The sequence below is a fragment of the Pyrus communis genome, chromosome 7, assembly GCF_963583255.1.
Source record: "Pyrus communis chromosome 7, drPyrComm1.1, whole genome shotgun sequence".
Lineage (NCBI taxonomy): Eukaryota > Viridiplantae > Streptophyta > Magnoliopsida > Rosales > Rosaceae > Pyrus > Pyrus communis.
Genome location: NC_084809.1, coordinates 7,116,296 through 7,125,546, shown reverse-complemented (window position 1 = coordinate 7,125,546; position 9,251 = coordinate 7,116,296). Strand labels below are relative to the sequence as shown.

At 37.1% G+C, this 9,251-nt stretch overlaps 1 protein-coding gene across 1 annotated transcript; it reads left to right on the top strand.

Moving 5' to 3' along the window:
* The first annotated feature begins 4,907 nt into the window (after nt 1–4,907).
* On the top strand, nt 4,908–7,914 carry LOC137738698 (receptor-like protein 7). Its single transcript, XM_068478173.1, has one exon. It carries the CDS (start codon nt 4,908–4,910, stop codon nt 7,887–7,889), a length of 2,982 nt encoding a protein of 993 aa, XP_068334274.1. The 3' UTR covers nt 7,890–7,914.
* The last annotated feature ends 1,337 nt before the right edge of the window (nt 7,915–9,251 follow it).

Below are 9,251 nucleotides of genomic sequence, written 5' to 3'. Positions count from 1 at the left end.
AGGCATAGTCTAATCATGCAGGCAATGATCACCCATCGCGGATATACCAATTATGATCATCCCTATTATATGTTCGATCCCCAATCGCGGATATACTAAGCAGAACCGTATCCTAACTCTAGGTAGTGATCACTCATCGCGGATATACCAAGCATGATCACTCTTAGAATGTGTATGGTCCCTTATTGCGTATACACCAAGTAGAACCATATGCATAGTCTAATTGTGCAGGCAGTGACCACCCATCGTGGATATACCAAGCATGATCACTATCATATGTACGGGCCCTTTCACGGATATACCAAGCAGAACCGTATCCTAACTTTAGGTACTGATCACCCATCGCGGATATACCAAACATGATCACTCCTAGAATGCGTATGTGGTCTCCCATTGCGGATATACCAAGCAGAACCATATGTATAGTCTAATCATACAGTAGTGATCACCCATCGCGGATGTACCGATCATGATCACCCTTGAAAACGTATGATCCCCTATCGTAAGTATACCAACTAGGACCATCTTTGTACCGTCGAGTGCAACCAATCACCACACATCTTATCCTCTAATTGAAGAAATTATTAACTCATCAAGATTCATATCAACCCTAGTTGTTTTCAAGATGAAGGGTGAGATTTTTCTAGTGGAGGAGACTGATCTATAAAAGATAAAGAAAATAAAATGTTTCAAATCTTGAAAAAGATAAATTAAAGTTCCACATTGGTAAGAAAAAAGTTGTCACTTTTCATCACACTAGCTTTTTTTTTTTTCTTTTTTTTTTCTGTAGGTGGAGTCGTGGTTCACTTACAGTGGTGGTGAATGAAATGCCAAAGATCCCCTTCTAATTTGAGGGGGCGGGTTGAGATGGTTATTTCCTTTCCTTTATTCTCAGTGAATTTTAATGAATTATGCATAGTATTAGAAGAGTAATGTTTGTCATATCCCGGCCCGGGGCAGACCACTTCCCGGGCTCGCTCCACCACCGTAGCACGATATTGTCCACTTTGGGCCCCCAGCACACCCTCACGATTTTGTTTCTGGGAACTCACATGAGAACTTTCAGATGGGTCACCCATCCTGGGAGTGCTCTCGTGCGCTACTCGCTTAACTTCGGAGTTCCGATGGAACCCGAAGCCAGTGAGCTCCCAAAAGGCCTCGTGCTAGGTAGGGATGAGAATATACATATAAGGATCACTCCCTTGGGCGATGTGGGATGTTACAATCCACCCCCCTTAGGGGCCCGACGTCCTCGTCGGCACACACGCGGCCAGGGTTAGGCTCTAATACCAAATTGTCACATCCTAGCTCAGGGCGGACCACTTCCCGGGCCTGCTCCACCACCGTAGCACGATATTGTCCGCTTTGGGCCCCCAGCACACCCTCACGGTTTTGTTTCTGGGAACTCACACGAGAACTTCCCTATGGGTCACCCATCCTGGGAGTGCTCTCGTGCGCTACTCGCTTAACTTCGGAGTTCCGATGGAACCCCAAGCCAGTGAGCTTCCAAAAGCCTCGTGCTAGGTAGGGATGGGAATATACATATAAGGATCACTCCCTTGGGCGATGTGGGATGTTACAATGTTTATCTATATCGATACTATTAAAATTCTTTTTTGTCAACTAAAGAGTGAAAAACAAATATTAAAGAGGGTATTATTACCACTATAAGATTTAGGAATTACTATCTACACTTGCATGTGCTCAAATATCTTATTGGATAGGGTGTTTAGTCTCTACCCATGCGTTCTGAGTTTAAAACTTTCAATTACCAAATTATCGAAATAGTTCCAAACCATCCTCCTCTCCTTAATAATAATTTTTGTTTTACTATTTGCACTTAATAATTATCTGTTATTACTTAGCAAAATTCAAAGTTTTCATTTTACCCTTTTAAAGAATAAAGTTGTTAAAAAAAAAATAAAAATAAAACAGTAGTCGGAGCCCTGACCGGAGTCGGCGGCTCCCAACTACCTCCTTTCCCCGCCTCTTCCATCTCCCTTCTAATCGTATGCATGGGTCCACTTTTAAGGCTTAAAGTCTTGAACCAAATTACACGCCTTTCACTATGACCGCAAACATTCTCGTCATGGGATTAGTGTGAAACCATATTTTTGCTACAAATTGATTAAGGCTTATAGTCTTGAATCAAATTATACGCCTTTGACTATAACCGCAAAGTGTTTGGAGGTGTTTGTTATAGTCACATTCCTGAACAATTGAGAGACAAGTTGGAGGAAGCTTCAACCAAAGGTATTTTTGTTGTACTGTTAAAACCAATGCTTAAAATATCAGTAACTGTGGAAATGTCAATAAGCAAATTTGTGAAAACATCGACGGACATATCGAATATCGGTTGCTTTTTATGAAAATAATGAAAATTTAAATTGAAACATTGGGAATTATTAAACATTGGTTTGGAGAAAATATAAGATTTTTTTTTTTAATATTTGACAGATGTATAAAAAAATATCGATGATATATGTCGATTTTATCCTAAACTTAAGAGTTTCTCCTAAACTTAAGAGTTTCTCCAATACAAAGTGAAGTTTAGACTTCACCCCCCCCCATCTCCATATCTTTATATGATTTTTTTTAATATTTTCATGGAAATATCAATTGTATCAAGGAAATTTTAAACTCTGGATAAAACAACGAGTGACTTTGAGGAAAAACAAAACAATACAAGGTATAGAAAACAAGTTAAACCACGATGATCCAATGACCTTTTTTTTTCGTGATGATTAAAGAAAAATAAAAATATTAAACCCTAGCCTACAATTAAATCATGTACTTTCCATCTCTATCTCTCATATCATCAAATCCTTCCCTTTTGGAGACAACTTTGCTAGTGGATGACTAGTAATGGTGGAAAGAAAATGAACAGATTTGTGAGAAAGAAAAAGTCACTTTGCATGATGGGCAACCATCTCCTGCGGTTCTGGGGAGGACTCAGCCTAACATAATACATCTTCGTAATGAAAATTGAGTGAAAACATGAAAGAGCCTATTAGAGAGCAGTAACAAGAGTAATTAAAGATGGATTCACTCTCAAATTGTGCTTCTGACAAAGATAGAATGTTTCACTTACCGTAAAGACTCTTATCTCCACATCCATCTTCTTTTGCTTCTTCCTTTACTTCTTTTTGCTGAAAAGTAGCTCTCCTCATCATATTTGCATTTCTTTTTATTTCTGTATGTTACGTGTCATGGTGATCGAAACGCCCATAAGCCCCTTCTAATTAGTATATAATTAAAGGAAAACTAACAAAAAATCCAAAAAAATCTTTAGTTTTAATGAAAAATGACAAATAATAATACTAGGAAAAAGTAAAAATGTGGTTTTTTGTAAAAGTGAACAGTACCGGAGTGTTTCGTTGAAACTCCCAGGGGGCCGGATGAATAATGGTATGTTATTTGTAACTAGCTTAGAACACAGGTGAAATTTTTACTTGTATATGTTAAAATTTTGTTTTTAGATACTAAAGAAATTTTCAGTCTTACAGTGAGATTTTTTTTTTCTTTTGTTCAGAGGTGAACATAATAATTATTACATGCAAACGATGAATTGAAAGAAACAAATTTGTATATACTGTCTACTAAAAAGGGACGTCGATTTATCCACCTTTAATTATGTGAGGTCCTAAGCATATAAAATTATAAATAAAACAGATAGTTATTGAATATATACGCTGACATTAAATAGAATTTAAGGACTTAAATTAATTTTTAATTTTCTATAAGACATTTTTCTAAACTTTATCTATAAAATTAATCATGTTAAATCCTACTACATAGAAGTCATTATATCTAACCAGTGCATTGAACAGATGAAACAAAAACAATGACCAGGATTAAACAGATGTGTGTACGGTTAGAAAATGGAGTGTTTACATCATTTCTCTACAAATTTTAGTTTTCAATTTTCAAATTTCTTTTGAAAGATTGAATAAAGGAAATTTAATTAGTAATTGTTTACAGTTTTCAACAGTGATGTAGTATTTATTAGAAACTATCTTTCCCCTGATTATCTAACGAGGACTTTGTGGTGTCTTGTTTATTGATTTTCCCATCAAGTTTTGATGTTCCAAATGTCAGCATGTTTCTAGAGGATTTTCAGGATCATGGCGTGGCACTATTTCTCCAATTTTTTTAGTGGATTGATTGAAATGGATAATTTTCCTCAATGAGTAATCTATGTTCTACCTTCAAGAGTTACATGTTCTAATTCGATCCTAGACAACGAGGCTTTAGTGAAAAATAAACAAAAAAGAGTGCAAAATGACATTTTTCGAACGCTTATAGCAATTTTCAAAAGTTACTGTTCGGATCAAATGTTGGAAACTAAATTTGCCGAATTTTTAATACCCTTGTCCTTGATCGCTTGACTTCAACTGAGGTTGCCTAATAGATACTCAAAGCCTCCCTTTAGTAGCTCGATTAGCTAGAGCTATTACATACAAACGACTGGAGGGGGATTCTCTCCCCTCCTAATCTCTCTCCCCTTCTCTTCCCTCCTATTTGAACAGTCATGGTTAAGCCACGTCAATATCTTATATTGATTTTTTTATAGAGACAATAAGACAAAAAGTAACATGTGAGAAGAAGAGAGGGAAGGGGATGAGAATAAGATGGGAGAGAATCCTACTCCCAAACGATTACTCTGAGCCAAAACAAACATTTCCTGGCCGCTAGGTAAAGAAGAAGAATCTTGAAAAAGAATTCATGACCTCTAAGTCTTCAATTGATCAAGACATCAATTCACCACCCACTCATCAATTGACTCATGCTTTTTTATTTATTTATGCTTTGCATGAGCTATGTCTATAAAAGGAGTTAACTTCTCTACTCTTAATTATCCAAGAGCCATAAAACAATATTTCCTATAACCAGAAAAACAGACTTTCATGAAAATGGAATCTTGGTTGTCCAACTTTACCTGTTTGCATTATCTTCTTTTGCTATTACTCAATGCCACTCATTGTTTTTCATTTCTGCAGACTCAGACACGAACACTTTGCCACGTTGATGAGCACTCGTTCTTGTTAAAATTCAAGGAAAGCTTTACGATAAACAAGTCAGCTTCTTCATCTCCTTCTGCTTATCCGAAGTTTGCATCTTGGACTCGAGAAGGAGATCAGAATCAGAGTAATTGTTGTTCGTGGGATGGTGTTGAGTGCCATGTAGAGTCTGGCCGTGTCATTGGCCTTGACCTCAAAAGCAGTTGTCTCTATGGTTCTATCAATTCCAACAGCACCCTCTTTCGACTTGTTCACTTGCAGATGCTTGACCTCTCAGATAACAACTTCAATTCCTCTGAAATACCATCGAGATTGGGCCATGACCTTTCAAGTCTATCATATCTCAACCTTTCACTGTCTGCATTTTCTGGACAAATTCCATTTGAAATTTCAAAGCTATCCAAACTGTCTACCCTTGATCTGTCTCACAATAATGGTTTGGAGCTTAGGAAATCCAACATGAGAATCCTAGTCCAAAACTTGACCAGCATAAAACAACTTCATCTTAGTGATGTAGGCATATACTCTACTGTGCCTGATATCTTGGTCAATGCATCTTCTCTCATATCTCTTGATCTAAGCCATTGTGGGTTGTATGGGGAATTCCCAATCAGCATTTTCCACCTACCAAACCTAGAGGAGCTTAGTTTATACTCGAACATCAAGCTAAATGGTTATTTTCCTGCTTTTAACAGGACCAATTCCTTCAAAACATTGGATGTTTCATGGACAAATTTCTCTGGTGAACTTCCAAGTTCTATCGGAAACCTTCATTCCTTAAATTACCTTGATATCTCATACTGTGGGTTTGATTCCCATGTTCCATCTTCATTCGGAAACCTTACCCAGCTTAGTTTCCTTGACATGACTTCATTTCATAACGTTTCCGCAGGCCAATACATAGTTCCTGATTCCTTGTCTTGTTTTGGAAAACAAACCAAGCTCAACTACTTGAATCTTCAACATATTAACTTGAGGGGAAATTTCCCACGTTTTGTGGCTAACCTGACCCAACTTGCGTATCTAAACTTGCGTGGGAATTTAATAACTGGTGAAATCCCATCCTGGCTGGCAGTAAAGTCGACCCAATTAACTATTCTGCATCTTGGCTTTAACAAATTGCAAGGAGCAATTCCTAAGTCACTTTTCCACCTCAGAAATCTTGAACGTCTTGGCCTTTACTTTAATAATTTGAGTGGATTAGTTGAGTTTGATGAGTTTTCCAAACTCAAAAAGTTGAAGAGACTTAGTTTATCTCATAATAGGTTATCCGTGCGTTTCAAATCTGGTTTGAGTGCTACTCTTCCAAAGTTCGAACTTCTAAACTTGGCTCAATGCAACTTGACAGAGTTTCCAGAATTTTTGAAAAATCAATACGAATTGGGAGATCTAAAACTTTCTGGTAACAATATTCATGGCCAAATACCAAAATGGCTCTGGAATGCAACTAGAGAAACTTTGGTCAATCTCCAGCTCGATGTTAATTTCTTGACAGGCTTTGAGGAAAATCCAATCACTCTTCCATGGAAAAATCTGCAGGTTTTTAATCTTCAGACTAATCAGTTACAAGGGTCATTGCCAATTCCACCACAATCAATCGTGGTTTACAATGTCGGCAACAATAATTATAGTGGAGAAGTTTCACCATTGTTCTGCCACTTAAATTATCTTCAAGTTCTTCATTTGTCCAACAACAGCCTGAGTGGCATGCTTCCACGGTGTTTGGGGATGTCCAGTAGCTTGGAAATACTGCAATTGATGTTTAATTCTTTCCACGGCGATATTCCTCCATTTTGTGCTAACAAAAATAGTTTGAAATTGGTTGGGTTGGGTTACAATCAGTTACAGGGGAAGCTACCAAGATCAATGGCCGATTGCACTCGATTAGAGTTTCTTCACATTGGCAACAATCAGATCAGTGACATCTTCCCTTCTTGGTTAGGGGTACTTCCAGTATTGAGGGGTCTCATTTTGGGGTCGAATGCATTTCACGGGAAAATTGGGAAGCCTCCAACAAATCATGAGTTCCCAAATTTGTGCATCATTGATTTATCCAACAATCTGTTCTCAGGTATGTTGCCTTCTAAGTACTTGGAGTACTGGAATTTCATGAAATATGTTGTCGCAAACGAAGGAAGTGTTGCAAACGAAGGAAGCCTGTACTTTGAAGTCTCATCGAACGTCAGCACAAATAAATATGGAAAGTACTATCAATATTCATACGAGATGATAATTCCTGCAAAAGGTGTTGAGTTGATATATGCTCAGACCCCTTATGATCTGAGACTCATAGATTTCTCATGTAATAGATTTGAAGGAGAGATTCCAGCAAGTATCATTGGGAGTCTAAGAGCACTACATTTGCTAAACCTCTCCAACAACTCCATCTCTGGTCCCATCCCCTCATCTCTAGGGAACTTGACTGCTCTTGAATCATTGGATCTCTCTCAAAACAGGCTCTCAGGAAGGATCCCCAGTAGTTTGGCACAACTCACTTTCCTTGAGTACTTCAATGTGTCGCATAACCATCTTTGGGGGCCTATACCACTTGGCCAACAATTTGGTACATTCCTAGAAGATTCATACCAAGGAAACTCAGGTCTATGTGGAAAGCCTTTGTCTAAGAAATGTGAGGGTTCTGAGAGCTCGAGGCTGCCGCCACCATCAAGCTTTGAAGAAGATGAAGAGGCCGGATTTCCATTTGAGTTTGACTGGTATATAGTCTTGCCGGGAGTTGTTAGTGGACTAATAGTGGGAGTGGTTGCTGGAAACACATTGGCAAACAAGAAGCATGATTGGTTTGTGGAGACATTCAGTAGGAGGAGGAAGCCAACAACCGCAAGGGCGACGAGGGGATGCCGAACTTAGCTTGATGTGTCTACCGGCTAGAGAAATGTTTGGGCCTTCAAGGCCAATGTCATGTTTTTTATGATTTCTGGTGCTTTAGCATATGTTGTTACGTTATATTACAATAATGGGGTCCTATAAGCTTGCTTTGTATAATATTTCTACTTGATCAAATTCAGTGTTACATATTTTTTTCAATTCTTGATCGAATTTCCTTTACATGAATGCTGGATCAGTTGCGTTCGGCAAATTCTGCACTATGTTTGCTGTGATTAATTTCATTTGATGTAGTGAATCTTGCAAAAATCCAAGTTGAATCCCGTTCTGATTTCAAGAAATTATATACCCAGAAAAGCAATTGGCTCCCGTTCTGATTTTAAGAAATTTTAAACCCCAGAAAAGCTTGGGTTTCTTGGTGAGTTCTCCGACATGTTCGTTTTGGGTTGTCTTTTCTTTGTTCAAATTTTGTGATTTTAATTTTAAAAATTTGGGTTAAAGAAATTTTTCTGAGTTAATTCATGATATTGTATAGAAGTATGGTTTATTCTATTCTCTTTTGATTTGATATATGAATTTACTTGGAAATGTTTATATGCAGGTTGAATATGCCATTTGACAAAGTATGGTTTATTTCTGTATTCTGTAATTATTTTCATTTTATTATGCATTTGTTCAAGTTTCAGTTTGCACCGTTGGAAGATGTTTATCTAATTGGTTTTGTACCAATATACAGCACTCAAACACTCTCAACGAATACCCGCTTTCACCCTCTCTGTCATGACGATTTGCAGAGAACCAGGCCCCAGAGAAGGTGAGAATCTAGCCTTCCCAAATTGCACAATTAAAAGGTAATACTAATTTAATAGAATTGGGTGTTTTGCATCCATTGAACAAATTTTATAAACACTGAATTTAAAAATCGAATATACAAATAAAATAGTAGGTCAAATTCATTATTAGTTCTCTTAACTTCTGTTGAATAGATTTATACTTTTGTAGGTTTAATGAATATTATTTTTAGTTGATAATTAATTGATGATTGATTCCGTTACACATTAGTTTATCGCCAAATACTTTGAATATTTATTAGCAAAAAATATAGGGTTAACTATATAATTAATAGAATTTTGACAGTGGATTGAATTTCTTGAGTTATATGGTGAACCCATTATTTAGTACTTGGTCAATAATCTAATGTTTTCCTCCGACTTATTTTTTGAATTCTGATATATAATCTATTTGAGTTTTCTACTGATGAAACGATAAGACCTGATTGTCCCACATCAGCAAAATAGCAGCGTTTCTTATGATGGGTTTTTATATAATGAAGTGCAGGGATTCAATGAAAGTTTTTTATATTTGATAACAAAATTTAATATGGAG

What these genes read in the sequence shown, in the direction of transcription:
- LOC137738698 (XM_068478173.1), top strand. Translation starts at nt 4,908, where the DNA reads ATGAAAATGGAATCTTGGTTGTCCAACTTTACCTGTTTGCATTATCTT.